General features: G+C 48.0%; 1 protein-coding gene across 2 annotated transcripts; it reads right to left on the bottom strand.

Moving 5' to 3' along the window:
- Positions 1-209: 209 nt before the first annotated feature.
- On the bottom strand, positions 210-19,209 carry jmy (junction mediating and regulatory protein, p53 cofactor). 2 transcript variants are annotated; one of them, XM_070988854.1, is made up of 10 exons: positions 17,862-19,209; positions 13,006-13,179; positions 5,992-6,142; positions 5,352-5,521; positions 4,723-4,888; positions 4,368-4,558; positions 4,184-4,270; positions 3,855-3,950; positions 3,247-3,772; positions 210-3,150 (listed from the first exon to the last, which is right to left on the bottom strand). In XM_070988854.1, exons 1-10 carry the CDS (start codon positions 18,717-18,719, stop codon positions 2,840-2,842), a joined length of 2,730 nt encoding a protein of 909 aa, XP_070844955.1. In that variant the 5' UTR covers positions 18,720-19,209; the 3' UTR covers positions 210-2,839. The 2 variants fall into 2 exon arrangements, with proteins under 2 accessions (XP_070844955.1, XP_070844953.1); XM_070988852.1 differs by having other exon boundaries at positions 4,368-4,561; positions 4,726-4,888; positions 17,862-18,847.
- Between the last annotated feature and the right edge of the window lie 65 nt (positions 19,210-19,274).

Raw genomic sequence — 19,274 nt, 5'->3', positions numbered from 1 at the left:
TGAAAACCGTGCAGTCGTGTCCTTCTTTCACAAGCTGGCGTTTTTCAGTCTACAGCAGGTTTATTTTACTTTATTCATGTACAGCATGTCCCATTAAACACTGCAAATGTCCTCATAGCTGCAGCAGTACAGTGATATAAAGCATTTATTACCGTTCCACACACTGTTACGAACGCTAAAAGCACATCAATGAGCATTCAGAGACGACTCGTTTGAGCTGAATTTTATTTTGAAAGGAAAAAATATATAATTGGGATATAGAAAGCAGAGAGGAATGTCATGATAGGAAACAAAAACAGCAACAAAAAGCAAACTTTATAAAGTACATTTACATTTGTATGCTTTAAAAATCATTTCAAATATGAAGTTTCAATAAATACTTCAATACATTTAGGCATGCGGATATTTTTTTTTTTTCTCGTGATTTACATTTCATTACAGTATAATTCATAAACTGACTTTTTCATCTCAATTATTGCACTTACGTTGTGATGGGTTCGTCCTAAAACCGGTCACATGCATAAGGTCGGAAAGGTTGAAGGTGGAACTTTAACGGCGGGAAGATCTACAAGTTTAACAACAACAACAAAAAAAAGCAGAACGGACTGAGAGCGATGTGAGTTACCGACACCGAGCTGCCAGCACTGGATGCGAAATGTCCAACAAGCTGAGACTCACATAAACTTGTCTTCCTCGGTCAGACGAGAAGATTGACCGCTCTCGTGTCTGTGTGAAGCTACAGCTAGCAGCCGCTTAGCTTAGCTTAGCATTCCTTCACATTCAGACAGACAGAGAGAGGCGTCGACCTCATCAGCTGACGAGAAAGAAAATTAATGTTTCCCAAAATGTCAAACTGTTCCTTTAAATTGAGCCATCAGTGCGTGACGTGTTGAATACAGGAAGTAAAATGAGTTTTTCAGTTTAAGACCGGTTTGACACAGTTAACACATGAGACTGGTGTAAACACACGCGCACACACACGCAAACTCCAGCAAGTAAACAAGTCTGGAAAACAAAGAAAAACCAAACAAGGCAGTGGAGAGAGAGACGAGGCCCTCAGGTTAACAAGAAGACGTGAAAACAACCAAATAAATACAAAGGTCACGTGATCAAGGTGTTTTCAGGCGTGCAGGAGGCTGCAGCAGGTGCCAGCAGAGGGCGCCGAAGCCTCAGACTGCAGCTGAACCGATGCAGCACGCAGGCTTCAATACGCTGCAGGAGCGCCATCTGCAGGTTATTTCCTCAGTTATTCGACGGGTCATTTAGTCGATAAAAGAGTGAAAATCAGCTTCCTGAAGCTCAAAGTGACATCTGCAAAAGTCTCAAATTCCTGCTTTTTTCTGATCAAAAAGTCCAAAACTGACTTCAGTTTAAAGAAACAGAGAAAACCAGCAAACTTTAAAAAAAACGACAAACGATTAATCAATGATTTAAAATGCTAAAATGATTAATTTTCTGAGGACTTGTTGCAGCTCTGATCAGAATATTTTAAGGGCAGACCTCATAAAACAGGTTTCCACATACAGAAACACTATCTTCATCCAACCTTTTCAATCAGCCGATCACAGAACGATCAAAGCTGGATTCAAGTGATCGATCGGTTACGTTTCAGCTGGTGTGAAACATAAAAGTTAAACATCGTCTGGTTTAAATACTGACCGGTCAAAGTGGCTTCCCTGGAGGAGGAAAAGCCAACAGATCAATCAAATCCTCTCACTCCTGCTCCTGCTGTGTGGGCACCAAGTTTTGGAATTACATTTCCCATAATGCTTAGGGTGATGTGCACAGGAAGCATAATGTCAGTGAGACATATAAATATATGTATATGGTCAGTGAGTTAGCTGCAGGAGCTACCTGAGCCCTATTTCTTTGCCTCTATTTGTTTACATTTTGGAAAACTTTGCCGAATCAGCTGTTAGCACTTCCTGTTTGCGGCGCACTCGTGCACATTCAGACAGACAGCACTGGGTGACTTTGAGGGCGAACAAAACTTAAAAACGAGACAATTCTCAGGTGACTTCTGCAGTTACAGGAGGCGTCTTTCTTCGGCGTCTCGGCAGGTTTACGGACGCGCTGACTGCCGCCGTGTGCCGCTGACCGTGTTGCTAACGTCACCTGTCCTCCTCACCTCAGACCAACAGTCATTTCACTCTACATGAGTCTATTTCTGTACATTCATCCTGATTATTTAAAACGGGAAACCAGTTGTGGCGTTCTTCCCACCAGGATGATGAAAATAACCAAATTAACAAATGACAGTGGTAGTTTGACAGTTTGGGAAATGATATTCAACACCTCTCATGCTAAATATGAAGCTACAGCTAGCAGCTTTCCAAAATGTCAAACTATGGCTTTAAGGAAGCGGGTACGGTCCTCTGCTGCGTCCACGTTCAGGCCTTGTATGGACTAAAATATACAGTACGATTGGTGGTCACGTGTTTGAGTGTAAAGCAAACGTTTTCTGAACGCTGACTGAAACGGAAAAAACGAAGAGTCACTTCCTAAAACAAACCCATCACAGCAAGCTACAGTACGACTGCGACGTAATGAGAGGTTAGAGGTTGTATCCTCGCCATGAATGCCACAACAACAACAACAACAACAACAACGTAAAAAAAAAGATTAGTGGTCCATCTTAACAAGCAACTCCAGAAGTATGAAAAACGTACTTCCGAGCTGTTTTCTGGTATAAAAAAGGGTTTTTGTTCAAATTGCACCGAGCGACCAGCAGGTGATTCGACCCCGGCTTGTCCACTTGAGCCATCGTTTTCTCTTCGTTTTGGCTCCGTGTATCCATAAAAGATGAAAAAAAAAAAAAACATTCCTCCATTAAGCCGAACTAGTTCTCCCAGTCAGTGCATGGAAGGCCTTCGTCCTCGGACTCGGACTCCGGCGAGGCCTCTTTGATCCTCCGCAGAGCCTCGTGGATGCTGCGGGTCAGGGCGTCGGCAGAGTGGGGGAAGCTCTTGGCGTGGCGCTGCTGCTCCGGCCGGGTCCGCACCTTCTTCAGCCTGACGCCCTGCCTGATCTGGGCCAGGATGTTGTTGCTGTCGTCGTCCGGGTCGGGGGCCAGGACTCGCAGCTCGGCCTTCCTCAGGTGGAAGCTGCCCCGTTTGAGGGAGGCCAGCACCTCGTCCATGGGGGAGCTCGCTGCAGGACACACCGACAGGTCAAATGTGACATGCATACAAAGCAATGCAGAATTTCAGGGTGCACCTGAATGCACCATGAGGTTCACCTCCTCACCTCTCCTCCACTGAGACGAGTCCAGCGAGGCCGTCTTCTTCAGCTTCTTCCTCGCCGTCAGCAGCTGGCTGCTGTCAAAGAATCGGGGGGAGAACGGAGCCAAAGGCAGAGAGGAGGACTCAGACTCGCGGGTGTGGTGGCGCGCCGGGCTGCCCGTCTCCCTCCTCTCACCCTGCTGCTGGTCCTCTGAGGGAGGAGGAGGCGGAGGAGGCGGGGGAGGCGGGGGTGGCGGAGGAGGCGGAGGAGGAGGACCCAGGGAGAGGACAGAGGGGGAGGCCGAGAGGGGAGGCAGGGAGAGGAAGGGAGGTGAAGGGTCGAGGCTTTGGAGCTGAACTGTGGGTAAAGACACGCTGTCGCAGCCGCAGGCGTCCGGCGGAGGAGGAGCGGAGAGTTCTGGGAGGTCGGAGATGCAGTCGGTCTGAACGCTGGCCGCCTGGGTGCTGGGCTGCTGCCCCGCTCTCCTCCGGACGTGAGACTGACTCAAACGCAGCCGGCTGGACTTCAGAGTCACCTGGCCGGGATACCGCTGCACGAGGAGTCAAAGAAAGCAGGTGAGACACGGGATCGGCCGACGGGAGGCGAACAGGAGCGCATGTCTGAGCTCTCACCTGTCTGAGGCTGCGCAGTCTGTCCAGCGTCCTCTGTCTCTCCTGACTCACTCTGGCATTTCTCTTGGCTTCGTCATCTTCCTCAGCGTCTCCTCCCTTTACAGGAGACAACAGAGCAGATCTGATGAAGGAGCAGGGGTGTGTTTTGTTCTTCTGCGCTGTTAAAGTAGTTGACTGATGGACCGATTGATCGTTCTGTACCAAACAGGATCAAACAAACCAAACAAACCCTGTTGAACTCTCTTCATTTATGTTGTTGCCTACTGAAGACTAAACAGCGCCCGGTGACGAAGGTCTCTGGTGTGCTTTGTTTGTTGTTTGTGTCTTACCTGTAGGAGCGTCTGCGGGGAGCTGCTGTCGGCGTGGCTACCTTGTTGCTGCTGTATCTTCTGGTTGTGATTGACAATACAGATTTCCTGTAACAAAGGACACAAAGCACATGAAGGATGTGACGAACTTCAAAGATTCGGCGACCTCACGACGTCTCACTGCCTCGTTAATCCGACTGCCGACCTTCTTGTTTTTGAGGTAGACTTTCTTGGCGGTGATGCGGCCCCGGCGGGCCTCGAGCTGTCGCGTCCTCTGCTGCAGGACGCCGAGTTCTTCATCTCTGAGCGGGGACGCGGGGGTTGCGGGGTCTTCTCCACCCTTCATGGCATCAGGGCTCTCAAAGGCATCGTAGTACACCACCTCATCCTGTCGCTCTGGTGCAACACGAGAACAGATTGGTCAAAAAGCAGATAAGCACCTGAAAAGGTGTGACCTGTTTTTATTGGACACAATCTGCAGTTTGTTGTCACTTATCAGCCCACAGAGTCGTAGATATCGATGCATCGGCCCTGCAGACAGACAGGGTCATTAAACTCACCAGTCATTTGCCTGCGCAGACTCTGCAGCTGTGCAGTGAGCAGCAGCTCCTCGCAGCGCAGCACCTCCGCCTGCACATCATACAGCTGCAGCTGCAGCTCATAGTACAGCGCCTCCAGCTGGTCCAGACGCAGCATGGCATCCTCTCCACCTTTCAGACTCTGCATCTAGAAGCACAGCCACACAACGGCATTAGTCTCCAGCTGCAGGCCAGAGGGCAGATGCCACAGGCGGGCTGATTCTGCCTCGCAGCTCTTTCTGACTGTGTTTCTAACATGAGAGGCCCCGCTGGAAATTGAGCCTGAGGCAGAGTTCCTGTACGTTTTAAATACTTTGTCGTTTTTTAGGTATTTGCACATGTAAAGCAAACATTTGACCCCAGCAGTCATTCCCAGTGAGTCACTTCCACTGCTGTGCACCAGGATGTTATTCACTCCAGTGCAGGATGTCTGAGCCATGAGCTCATTTTTCTAACGCCGCCATTATCTCACTTTTTCCCTCCTCTCTCGGCTTCTATCCGAGTGTTTGTGTCTCCTGTCATTGTGGCTTCGGAGCATCGGGGGCCGTTTACGAACACACACCTTTGGGACGGCATCGGTCGTGAATCAGTGTGTGTCGTGGTGACTTTACCTCCTCCTTCAGCCCATGTTTCCTCTGTTCCAGGCAGATTTCTTTGGCCCTCATCAGCTGCAGAGTCTCTTTAGAAACGGCGTACTGCAGCCGCTCCATGCGTTCAACTGCTGCCGCCCACGCCGACTTGCCAAACTTCCTCTGGTCAGCACGCATCCGCTCATACAAGGCTGCAACAAACACATACGACTGTCAGCAATGGACTAGAATCGATAAGTTGATGGACAAATTAAATCATTTTGAGGAAAAGTTCTCTGCTGTCAGCTTCCTCAGGTGGAGGATTTTCTGCCTTTCTCTGTTTTCTGTTGTTCTAAAGTGAAAATCTTTGGATTTTGGATGGAATTTCAGACAAAACAAGACATCTGCAGACGCCATCTTGGACTCTGGGGAACCGGGGTGGACACAGAAGTCAGTCGACATGTTTGCTAGCAGTTCATAGCTGAGATGTTTCGAGGATTTAAATGCTTTTGGGAGAAGGTTTGGTATGTGAGAGGTTGGAGATGAGGATCTGAGAGGAGGGACTGCTGGCTTTAAATCATCTCTATGTGGAGCTTTAACTGCAGTAGACATCAACACGATGGGTCAAAGGTCACAGCAGCTGCTCTACATCAGACAGGAAATGCCTCCTTTGTGTGTTTACCTTTCTGTGCTCGAGTGGTGGTTTCAAAGAACTTGACAGTCAGGTCCTGAATGGACAGCACGGCGGTGTGAGCCTTCTTCTGCCACTCCTCATCCTCTTTCCTCAGGCTCTCCACGCGACGAGGGCCGAGGCGCTCCGTCTCCAGTGAGATCTGACGGGGGGTCAGAGGTCGTTAAGGCGGGTCAGACAGACAGTAACTGCATCAGCACAGAGGAAGTTCAGCCAGGTTTTCATATTGACACTTTACAGGGCAAGAAGGCAAAAGTTTATATTAATGTCTTATCTGTTGGGTAATTACAGCCTAAGTTTTGAGGGATGTAAACAGGAAGTGCAATGTTACCATGAGTCAGTGAGTTAGCTGTGAACTCTAACTTGATTCAGCCTATATTCATTAACATTTTGGCAAACTGGCACCATTAAAAGTAGGCTGAATTAGCTATTAGCAGCTCCTGCTTGTAGTGGCAACTATCAGTGGATCCTTTTGATACTGAAGAAAACTTAAAATCGTGATGATTATGAGGAACGTTCTGAAGCGATGAGGAGCGTCTTTTATTCCTAAGACCTCAAAGCAGATTTATGGATGTTTACTCGCGATGGACATCGAAATTACATCCTCGGAAAGTCACACTCGACCTCGAAATATGTGTGTCATGTCTGTGTGTTCAGATCAGACTGAGACGTGACTCTGCAAAAGGAAATGACGCAAACCGCAGCGATCTGTCGCTAAGGGTTTCAAAGCACCACGAGCCGCGAGTCACAGCAGGCCAAACCACCAAAAACAACTTCCTGTTGTTTTTAGAGCAGCAGCGTGCACCTGTCCTTTTCACCTCCACCAACACCCCCGTATGCTTCAAAACCTCCAGTCTAAATGAACCACAGCTCTGTAGTACCAGCACGTGACAGCAGGTGGTGGTAGAGTGAGCAGTGACCAAAGGCACATCTGCATGTTTGTGTTCACAGTGACACTAACCCAGTGTCCTACTGGGCCGGAGGAACAATAAATAAAAGACTCAAGACTCTGATAAGAGAACAAGAACAATCTGAAAACACTCTGCGAGGAGTTTTTATTAACATCGAGTTCATTTTCACAGTCCGCCGGCTCGTGTCAGGCCATGTGAAAAAGAGCGAGAAACAGGGAAAAAGCAGTGCCACGTGGAGTCCTGTCCTGGGTGTTGACTGAGAGCTGAACCCCCCCCCCCCCCCCCCCCCCCACGAGAGAAGACCACATGGAGCCGTATGATCAACTCCCTGTGCGGGCCTCGTGCACACACACTCACATATTAATATCTCAATGTGAAACAGATGTGTGTAGGTGCTCAAAAATAAACAGGACCATAGCAATCAGCAACAAACCTCAGAAGGCCTTGATTTATGGCGTGTGTGTGTGTGTGTGTGTGTGTGTGTGTGTGTGTGTGTGTGTGTGTGTGTGTGTGTGTGTCTGCACGTGAGGCACAAGAACAGGGAGTGGTTTTCGGGGTGAGTGGGGGAGGAGAGATTACGTCAGAGACCAGAGAGGAAAAGTCTGGCAGACAAGAAAAGAAGAAAATCACTTCAGGAATGAGAGAAGCCAAACGGGAAAGAAAATACGAGCTGGGCTCACTTCTCGCCCTGATCTCATAGTTTAGGTATCGTTTAACAGAACGGCTGCAGCAGCGAGGCGCTGATGTGAGCTCGTCTGGAGAGCGGGGTCCGAAACGTAACGCCACGGAGAACTTTGCCCCAAACAGGTCGCTCAGACCTGGTGACATGTCGCTGCCTGACATCTAAAAGTATTTGCTCTTGAACTTCTTTGCATGTTGCTGTGGTCAGGCCAGAGGAAAACATCTGTGCATCAAGCTGTCAGCGTGTCCGGCTGGTTTATGCAAAGCAGGAAGCATCCACACGACCGGCAAAATGGATCTTTCTGTTTGTTGGTTTTTTTTTAAATAAAGGTTCGGTAGCCCTGCTGAAACTCAACATGGCAGATATTAAAAAGGAGGCTTTACAACCTTTTCCATATGACTGTGAACGCAGCACATAAAGGCTGCAGCAGCACAAGGTCACAGAAGCAGAGAGGAGACTGAATGCACGTCTCATACCGCCTTAAAAAACCTCCATGATCATCTCTAATCTGCAAAGTCATTTTAATAAACACATTAATAATAATAATAAAAATCCTGGAGGAGACCAATCTCATATCAGATCAGTCTATGACAACAACTTTACTCCCGCCCGGGGCAAAAGAGTTTAAAAAACCTCTTAGAATAATAATCTGAGCAGCAGTCTTTCCAGCGTTCATTCATGCAAACTGCGAGGGAAATCTTAAAAATACAAATCCAGATTTCAGACTTCGAACGGAGACATGAGAGCTGCGAACAAAACAACTTTAAGAACCAACAAAGCCGCTGCTGATTAAACTAAAAAGTCATGCATGATGTCAAAAACTCCTCCAGATGGTAATTAAAGTGGGCGATGTGACTTCAGGGAGTATTCGTGTTTAAAAGATGTCACCACTGATTCAGCATTAGCCAGCACATAAACCTGTGAGGCTGCTCTCAAACAGGCGAGGTGACATATTTGGTTGAGTGCACCGACGGCGGGCAGGGTGATATAATGGAGTCAGTCATCTCCATGTATCTGTCTGCCTATAAAACCTTTTCCAGCCGGCCCACTGGTGTCACTCGAGCCCTGGCCTCCAGCGATCCCTGCCCACACCTTTCATTCATCACGACTCACCGTCATAGTGTGAGACAGACACTTCAGATCACCGAGCACTCGACACCTGCATGTTGATTTGAAGCCAGAGCGCGACACCTCTTTTGCATTTCACTCACTCAGTAGCTTGAGTGCTAAGATCACGTGCTTTGCTAATGCCAGGAAACCGACACCATACCTGCTGTAAGCACCAGCCTTACACCTGCATGGTATCATACCAGCTCGCTTCCTAGTCATCCCTCGAGGGGGGAGGGGGGACGCAACTGTGAGTGAATTCCCTTAACACCTCTGGTCAACAGCTGCTGGTGACAAAACACAGACGAGTCAGGCTGAAAATAGAAGTGACGCCGGTCCCCGTGGTGAAGCGCTGGGATTACAGCATGGACGCCGTCATGGCGGTCCTTATCTCATTTGGTTAAAATAGAAAGTAAAAAGGCTTTTTGTGAGTGACTGTTTGATTCTGTGTGGCCTTTATCAGGAGGAGGGTGGAGGATAAAACACTGGTCGGCTCCACAATGCGACTGGTCTAAAAGTTTAGCATGATGTCCAGCTGACTGTTAAATATTCTGTTTTTTACTTACAGTCAACAAGTCCTGTTTGACCACAGTCAACAAGTGTGTGTGTGTTTGTCCTCTGTGCCACAGAGCTCCACCGTTGTCCAAAAACTATTAAAAACACATCAGTGAGCAGTGAGCGGGAACATCATGTTCCTTCACTACATGAACACACACACCGCGGTTTGACTCGGTCACATGTCCAGCGTCCCGCTGATGGACACACTCGCAGATGTACTCAATGTGGATGAATCCACTGCTGGAAGTAGTCCCCGACAGATACGCTGCTCCTGCTTGAGCAACATTTGCTAAAACTACAACATCCAGCTGTTTTTATAAAAATTAAACTCTACATTTCAAGAGGTTTGTTAACAAAAAGGAGAACATAGGACCTGTCTCACAACTTCAGGGCTGCTTGGGACAGGTGAAAGGTCACCAGAGAGTCCAGGTGAACATTTGCATCTGTTTTTCCTCCACCTCTCATTGATGAAACCTGATCGAAGCTGCAGCCCCCCTAGAAACGTCTGATTCATCTTCAGTTTGCGTATTATGTGACATTTCAGAATAAGTGTTTGGCAGCTGGAGGTCTTTGAGGGACCGCCATGACAGCCGTTGCCATGTGACAATACAGCTGATGTGAAACCGTAACAGGAGCTCACCGTGGTACAAAAGCATCTCAGACACGTTACGGAGAAACCACATTTTTAATTCATGGCTGCCCTCTGACCTCCAGGCAACAGGACACCGACGCCGCGAACGACATGCAGCAGGTCCGTCCAGCAACACGTCATTCAGGAAAAGACGACACCCTCTGTGGTGGATTCATTCAGTAATCCTTCATTCAGTGCTCCATCTGCTCCGTCACTCACCGGTTCAGCTGAGCTTAGATGACAACAGCTGAGAGGAAAGGGTTAAAAAGAAAACACTGCAGACACACACAGCTGAAGATTCACTGTGGAGCTGCAACGGGTTTGAATTAAAGTCTTTTTTAAGCAAGTTTATCACGTTTTGGCTTCTAATTTGTGAGAATTTGCTGCTTTTTGCTGTTTTACGTGATAATAAACTGAATCTCTTTGGGTTTGGGACTGCTGCTGAGTCTGAGCTCCTGTTGATTTAACAGTGTGGCCTTTAGCTTGAATCACTGTGGTGGCTTTACAACAGCCTCACACCTGTCCTGTGCTCACACCTGCAGATGAATCAGGATAGTCTGCACTCAGCTGTTTCCACCTCACCTTTGCCACATTAAACAGAATGCAAACTGTATGGAAATGTCCGGATCCTGCGTTCTTATCCCCGACTCCTCGCCTTCTTCACCAAGCAAAACGTCTCAGTGATGATGAACCCCTGACTCATCAGTTTGGGAGAAACTAACCGCCCCTGCCAGCACCAAGGACTCATTTGCATGCAGCTTTGTTTTCAGCCATTGCGTCGCCCCGAGGGGAACAGGTGGTACAGCTGGAAAATTTGGCATCCCACAGCTTCTCAGGAAGCTCCACAAAAAGTGTCAGAAAAGAGCAAAGTGATGTAAAATGGAGCGCTTTTCTAGTCTGAAGACTACTCACAGAGCTTTTACAACACAAGGATACCTCTGCATGTGGACTGCAAAGCCCAGGGATCGAACCCCCGACCTTCTAACAGGTGGACGGCCACTCTCCCTCCTGAGCCACGGCCGCCCAAAGTGATTCAGATAAACTACAGAGCGTGTGTTCACAGTGATGAACGTGTCGCCCGGTGCAGCAGTGAATGGACACTGGATGAGCCTTTGTGTGCACAACACACACACCTGTTCGCAGGATCACCCCAGTGCTGGTTTCTGGCTTTTCGTGGGATTTGCTGACAACAACAAAACTCTCAAATATCACCAGACCGATCGCTTCAGAAGGAGCGCTGCACGCGTTTTGATGATTCAGCGAAATTTCTTAATTTAGATCAGCACCCGCCCAAGAACCCAAACACCATCACAATAAACAGTCTCAACACACCCACACAGTCACTGGTGCTGGTTAGTGACACGGTGCTGCATAATCGCTGTGTGAGGAGACGGGAAAGGTCTTACAGGCTGAACGACAGAGCGTCTACGAGGGAGAAGCAAGGACGTGCAGTGACGGCAGATATCCAGTGAAACAGCACTGAGCAACAGAACAAACACAGTCCAGTCTGACTCAGACTCCTTTCCCTGAACACTAACAAGACACAGGCTTTGGCAAACGTCTGCTCACTTTCTCCTCTTCAGAGCTTTTTCTGACTCCACCTCAGAGTCCGACAGAGATCTGGTACCTGGTGAAAAGCTGCGGGATGGACACACCTCTTTGCAGCGGTTACTTCAGTCCTCATTAACGACAGAGTGCGCCACATTTACTGCCCGTCCTCTAAAAAACCCCCAGCACAACGAAAGAAAACAGTGTCCATTAGACTCGAGATAACGCCAACACAACAACAGTGCTCCATGTCCAGAGTCCGAACTCAGTCAGCTCTGAACACAAACATGACACGCTGTTAGACTGAGTGTGATGTAAACCTACTGAAGATACCATTATCTCCAACAAAAGACGCTCTGCATATCTGCAGGACTAGCCTGAAAATCGGCACGTTTTTAGGAGCGATCCAACGATGCTGCCTTGCGTTTAAACCTGCTAAAAGCTAATTCATACTTTTAATGGCGCCAACTTGTGCTGAACACATACAAGCTTTCATTCTGCTTGTTTCAGACTTTGAAAACCGCTGCGACAGACTAAACGATTGAGTGTGTGTTATCTCTGAAGAGGTGAACGAGGACACAGCCCAAGAGGAACACACTGTTTCTGTGATAGCTTTGTCAGTCGCATTCAAGCGATGTCATTTGTGCAGGATTTTAGAAACACAGAGGGTTTACATTAAACACCCGACACTGATGCTAGCATTAGCGAAGCTGCACGACAGCAAAGACAGTAGCTGACGTTCCTTCATCAGGTGTAGATAACCTGGTAACACTGATAAATAATAATGAACTTCCATATTAGTAGCTACAAAACAACTACAAATTCATCCACTCTGTAGTGTTTCAAAGCCCGTTTGTTCAGAAATTACTTAAATGTGAGTAAGTTGTCCCTGTCGGGCTGCTGTGCTGTGAGCGTGACGTCCTTTGACCTATTGACCCAAGCAGGCAGCATGTGCTAAGACTGAACCCAGCTCTGTGAAGGCCATGGGACAGTAGAGATTAGTATGTGGATTTACTTCCCTTTTCAAGCCTCTAATGAAGAAAAACAACAAAGCAGGAGTGTAGAAAGAGTGTGGAAAACAGAGGAGTGTGCTGAAGCTGCAGAATTACTGAGTGGTTTAGTGGCTGCTGTAATAATACTTATGCTGGTTGTTAAGCCGCTCGGGGCGGGGAAAAAAAGCCTCTCTGGCTGATCCTCTGCGCTACACGGCCCCCAGATGCAAAGCTACAGGACCGGCTACTACACCATCATTATCATCACATGTACCCTCAGCAGCTAATGCTAATGCCATTACAGTGGGTTTGGGAGGGTAGGCTCAGCCGAGGACGTTAGCAGGCAGCGGTTCAGGGCTCGTTTCCCAGCGCTAACCTTGGCTTTTAAAACTGCCAAACCACAAAAATAGCATTGTAACTGGTGGAGTACACTACAGTTGAGAGGCAGGCTAAAGCGAGCCAAAGTGTGTTCCAGGACAGAGCAGTTAGCCGGGTTCATCAGGTCTAAATCTACTTAAACCGAGCACCTAAAACAGATGGTATTTGTATCCGTGTTGGTGTGTCTGCGTGTATTACCTTAATCTGCTGTCTGCGCAGCATTGCCAGTTCCCTCATGTCCCTGAAAGGCTGAAGCAGGTAGTGGTAGAGCTGAGTGGTCGCCTCCAGCAGCGCCCCGTACGCCTCGTCCTCCTCGGGGTACACCTGCAGCAGCTCCACCATGCTGTCCATGGCTTTGTGTTTGTCCAACACCTGCGACGAAACATGAGGAGAAGCCGTGAAACTGGTGCCGCGAGAGGTTTGCAGGCTTGATGATGTTCTGTGTTCTTAATGTCATCCTATGAAAAGACTAAAACCAGTGCACTCTTATTCTCAGGAGTCAGGGAAAAAAATGGGACTGCTATGAGATATTGGCTGGTTGTCTGAGTCTTGTATGCTAGCAAACTGAATATTTGGGGATTTTGGGCTGTTGGTCAGACAAAAGAGGACAGAAAACAGCACTGAAATGAATAATAAGAATTGTTAGTTGTAAATAGGAGTGAACACTTGACTCAATCGCGACTATTTTCAGCTGCACACTTGGTGCTCTAGTGACACAGTGCCCTGCGTTACAGTAATAAAGGCACATTTTTATGGACAATGATGACGGACAGCGGCGCACGGCCAACACTTGGTTGGTTGCGGTCTTTTCATGGGATTTGTCGACAGTAAGAACAATAAAATAAGTAACAGGGCGGCGGGTGAGATGCTAGCTTTGCTAAATGGAACATAAAAATGGATTTTAGTGTGCGAGTCCTGAACAAAAGCTCTTTCAAAGCTCAAGGGAGAAAAAGTCTAATCTATAAAAGCAAGAGTAAAGAGTGTGAGACAGTGAGGAGTGTGTGTGGTCAGGAATGATACTATAAAATACACCGTTTGAGTGCAGTACAATGAGAATAAATTGGGCCCAACTGTTGCTGATTCGTACCATATGTCCTGCCGTCCACAGACTGCTCATTGTTCGTCAGATAAACGCTGTCAAAACAGCTTTTGTACGCAGAAATACAATTCATCTCCCAGCTCTCACAAACCAGTCGCTCCAATTCACGCAGTACAATACTTCTCCTTCACTTGTGCCTCGGATAATATTGAAATGTACCACCACCCGATCTGCGTCCAGGGCGCTGAATAAAGTGCTCTTCTCTCTGCGAGGAGCCATAGATATGAATAGGGACTCTTATATTAACTCCAGGCTGCTTTTCCAAAGACCTCCATGTTGGGAACCGGGACGGACACTACTCGATTCAGCTCGAACACTGCTCTACTGTTTACCTTGGGTCTGTGTCTCCCTGGTAACCACCGGCCCGCCGTGCACCGCGTCCCTGCCCCTGCGGGTGCCGCAGGCCAGGGAAACCCCCGAGCTAAGTGAGCCGACTGGGCTGGAGCTGGACCGAGCGGCGCCGGTCATGTGCTGCTTTAACTTCAGACTTAGACTGAATAAATAAACCACTGGATGGACGTTCACAGCGCTGTCTCTTCACAATGCCACGCTCTCATTTCCCGCTCTGGCTGTATTTACATATTCAAACCTGTCCGATGACGGTGAAACGCAGGAAGGCGGAGGGCATTGGCTTTTTGGCGTGAGCTGTTGAACCTGCACTTTGAAGGCAGCGGGATCACTGCTCTCAGACCAAAACAATAAGTCCATTCATTGATGGATAGGAAATTCATCTGCAGTCATTTTCCAACCATTTCTTTACTGCTGCCTTTACTTAAAAGCAGAAAACAAGGTCGTGTACCTGATCTTAAAATTCTATCATTCTGCATCGATTTGGCTTGTTCATCACTTTTCCAAATTGTTGGTAAGATGTCACTAAAAGCTAAATATTCATGTGCTATATTTAGCTGTTGAGTCTACAGAAAGCTCTCAAACGTGCCATGAGTGCATAATTACAGGACGCTGTGAGTGATATGAACTGCAGTACAGTCGCTCCAGCCCTTTCATCATCATTTGTTGCTTACATGTTAGTTATGCAGTCACCACAGGTTCAAGGTGGTGCGAATAATGCGTTGAATACAACATCGCCACTTCATCATTTTATGCTATGAGACATCTGTGGGAGGTTTTCTCGTAATTTAGAGCATGAATTCTTGAGATATGGTCCAAAGCATTCGAGGCCACAGTGATCGCTGACCGCCAGGATCGCATCATCTTTGGTTACAACTGAACGTACGAACGAAATTCTGTCGAGGCGTTCCTGAGATGTGGCATTCGGGGAAATGGGACGTCCGTGGAGGCACAAAAACTACCTGCAAACTCTAATGTGAATCATGTCACGCAAGCAAACTAAAGTCAAGATGCCGCCCCACAAAGCTAAAGTAATGCAGGCTAATCCCACGGTAGCGTCGGTGGCTAACGTGCACAATGACAAACACACACATAACAAAGCACCATGCCTAAGACGCCGTCCAATAAGGACAAAGATTTACACATTTATGCCGACTCGCTGTAATCTGTGACTCAAAGACACCACGCTTGGCAGAAACACTGAAAACTTTGTTCACAGTGCTTCACACAGTGCCGACGAACGATCAAACCCACGGACCCAAACACTGAAATTACTGTCCAATTTTTTCCCATCAGACAAATAAAAAGTAATAGTATTTAAATGGTGTAACACCGCTGTTTTACATGCATATCCCATATTCCACTGATGATACTGACTATTTGAAGACGTCACCATGGGCTCTGCAGCGAGGAAACTACCCTGAAATACGTGTGTGCTTTAGAGCCTAATTACAATTAGTCAAGTTTGAATATCACAGTCCTTTTATATAAAAAAAACATTTTCACCATCACCCATCACCCACGAGCAACTACAAAGAGCCCAGCAAAGCCATTAAAGTGTAACTATTAGCCTGACATGTCAGGTTTACTGTAAGCAAGCCGATTCTGTTGAACAACAGGACACAGATAAGGAAAAACTGTAAGTCTCTAGTCAATGATTGACAGATGCAGGCCTGTATGTGTGGAGTTTTCCACTAGTCAGACCGTTTTTTTTGCATATTTATCCCACAAACAGGGTTGAGATTCAGGTGTGACAAAGGGCACAACAGCGACTCTGCAGCAGCTCCGTACTCGGGTACCAGAAACATCAGCACCAGTACAAGGATCGGTGGCAGGCTGAGCTCCGGGCTCAGATCCATTCTGGAGCCCTCATTGCTAAAGGGCACAGAGCCAGTGAGCATCTTTAAGTACTGCTGTCCTTATACTTTCTTCTAATCACATAATATCTTAATCTCTGTCTGTAGTCTCTTCCTCACAGCAGCAAGTGTTCATGAGGTCCACAGTCCATTAGCGCTTTCGTTATCCATTATTAGCTCGATTAATCGTTTAGTCTATGAAATATTAGGATATGAAAAGTGTCTGTTATAAATCCCCATAGCCCAACATGATCTGGGCAGTTTTGCTTGAAATCAACTATGAAAGCAGCTTCCTGTAGACTGATAAACTGAAAATTGACTAATCATTACATACAGCTCTACACTAGAGTAAACCGTCTTATTAAATAGGTCAAAAATGGTTAAACTTTGGTCTCACTTCAGTAGAAGTAAAGCATGTGTCCTGTTTTCTTCCCGCCATCAGTGTCATTAACTCTTGACTACAGGCTTTCAGGTGCTGGAACCAGGTCAGCACACAGCGTTTTATATTACCTGCAGTCAAAGTTTATCAAGGATGGACTTAGTGGGCAGGGAAATGGAGACACGTGCAATCCAATAAAAGTGTCCCGCAGTAAATAAGAGCTCTGTTGACATTGACACCATCTCAGAATGAGGATTTTTTTCAAGGCTGGAGTCTTTGATGCTGCTCGTTTTTCCATTTTCTCTTGATCTACTGCTACATGTTTAATCGACCGATCATTCAGCTCGATTGCAGTCTGTTACCTGTCCCTCTGTCACCTGTCCCCTTTCTAAAGGCCAGGGTACATCCACACATGCAGACGGACACGCCACTTCACCTCAGTGGTTTCAGCGTCTGAGGACTGCTTGTATATGAGTACTCAAGACATTTCAGGACGTCACCTTGGACGACCGTTTTTCACTGTTTATTGAGATCAAATAGATAATCAGTGAGAAACAACTGTCAGATTTTACACACCAGATGAGTCCATGAGTAAGTCTGCGGTCATCTGTGTTATTTTAATAAAACCAGGTGCAACAACATGGTTGTCATCTGCTTCAAAAGAAGCAGGTGAGACTTTCTGTCTTCTGCTTGGACCAAGCCCTTATCCAGATGTCTGTGCTTTGTTAACAGAGGAGATGAAAGACGTCGCCTGAAGCTTTGTCTCCTCTCAAACACACAGCGACTGTGATCTCTATGATTTTACTCAGACGTCGTATCCGCAGCTCCAGCTGGATCGGACACACTCTGGTAGTATTTGGCACATTTCCTACGAACGTGAATGAAAATATTACACCGGCGTGTCGAGCTAAATGCATGTTTGCAGCTTTCTGGACGAACGCTGAAACAATGTCAGCAGCTGTGGTGACACATCATTTCTGTAACTCCACCTCTGATTGTTCTCCTGCGTTTCTGTGGAACTCCCTTCAAACTGTGCAGCCAACTGGAGTGTGATGTCTGGCCAGAGCGGATCATATTACAGGCCTGTGAACGTGCAGCAACAGATGGCAGATCACAGGGGGACAAAGGAAGAGGAGGAGACTAAAGCCGACCATGAGGCGCAATTATGCTCCCAAAACTACATGCTCTGTGGGCTTTCACCAGTCTGCGGTTGTCCTGACCCTCCTGAAAAAATGCCTTTCCACGTGACTGAGGGATAAATTTAAAGGGGGGGGGTTGTAAAGTCACAACATCAAGCAGCAAAAGATTCATAACCCACGTGCACTTAAAAAACATCAGCTAAACTACAGAACAGCAAAGATAATGAATTCACCTCTTGCATGCGTCTTTTGGCCCTCTCCAGAGCATCCTCGTGGCCTTTCTGCCTCAGCTCGCCCAGGCTCTCGTAGTAGTCCTCCGTGTCGTCCCCCTCGGAGAAAAGCACCTGTGATAGGATCTTCCATCCGCAGGTGTCCAGGGCATGACCCAGGTACACCTGCAGCTGGTAGCACAGGGCGTCCGTCTCCCGCTGCGACACCCCGGGGGCTCCGAAAAGCACCGTCCACACGCCAGACTGCTCCTCGGGGAAGGAGGGTAAACACGGCTCCAGATCCGAGTTGACAGCGCACAGCTGGAGGTGGGCTGCCCTCAGGTCCTGGAAGGAGAACAGGCCGGCCCAGCTGAAGTCCTCACGGCCCAGGCTGTCACTGTCCCCCGGGTCTGCATCCTCCGGAGAGAGCGGGACATCGACGGGGTCCAGGATCTCGATATCTATCACCTTCGGTGTCACTATATCCCAGGACCCTGACGAGTGGCTGATACACTCGGATGTCTTCGAACTACCGACTTTTAAAGCCTTTGTTGCGGGTTTCCCTTTGGGGACCGAGTGCGGTCTAACTTTACCCGCTTGGCAGACTTCATCTTTCTTGGTCGTGACCGGAATTTTTGTGCGTTTTTCTGCCACGGAAGCACCGGGGGCAGGAAGCACGACGGCGGGGCTGCTGTCGAGGAGCGGGTCCAGAAAAGTGGTCCGTCTCTGCACGGTTCTGTTGTGGCAGGTTATGGCGAACTTTCCCTCGATGTCGTTCCAGGCCACGATGAAGACAAATTTATGCCTCTCTTTTTCGTCGAAGACTCTGGGTCGGACGGACACCCATCCGGACTCCAAGTTGTCCTCCATGGTGAATGACATCTCATCCAGCCAGTGAAAAAGACAAGTCGATGAACGTTAGCCGAGAAAAAAAATGTCTGATGTCGAGGCTAAAGGCTACTGCTAGCTAAGGGCAGCTAACGTTAATAGCCAACTAGAAAAGTACGATTTGGTGTAGCTGAAGCGAACAACCCTGCTAGCTAAATTAAGAGGTGAAACAAAGGCTGCCCAGCTTTGTTTACCCGCTGCCAGCTGCGTGCGAGCTGGTGAAAACGCAGCTAACGTCGTTATCCCTCCAAACGGTCCGATTCGGGGTTCAGACATTAAGAAGTTCAAGCGGTCGGATGCGCTCGGACACGGCGACGCGAGCGAAGGGGAAAAGTCGGCTTCACATCGGGGCAGATAACGTCGGTTGTCATGGCACCTGCCCGTTGCTCGCGCTCCGATAGCGCTGACTGTGTCGCTCTTTGTCCGTTCACAGACAATGCGGTCGCGCGGCTCGGCTCTCGGTGTCACGTGTGAGCTTCTGTTTACAAGCAGACAAGGTGCGTGCGTGTTGTCAAATCCGGGGAGGGATTTAACTGGTGCGCACACCAA

This window comes from Chaetodon trifascialis, chromosome 20 (genome assembly GCF_039877785.1).
Source record: "Chaetodon trifascialis isolate fChaTrf1 chromosome 20, fChaTrf1.hap1, whole genome shotgun sequence".
In the NCBI taxonomy this organism is placed as follows: domain Eukaryota; kingdom Metazoa; phylum Chordata; class Actinopteri; order Chaetodontiformes; family Chaetodontidae; genus Chaetodon; species Chaetodon trifascialis.
This window is presented reverse-complemented; position numbering and strand designations above follow the sequence as displayed.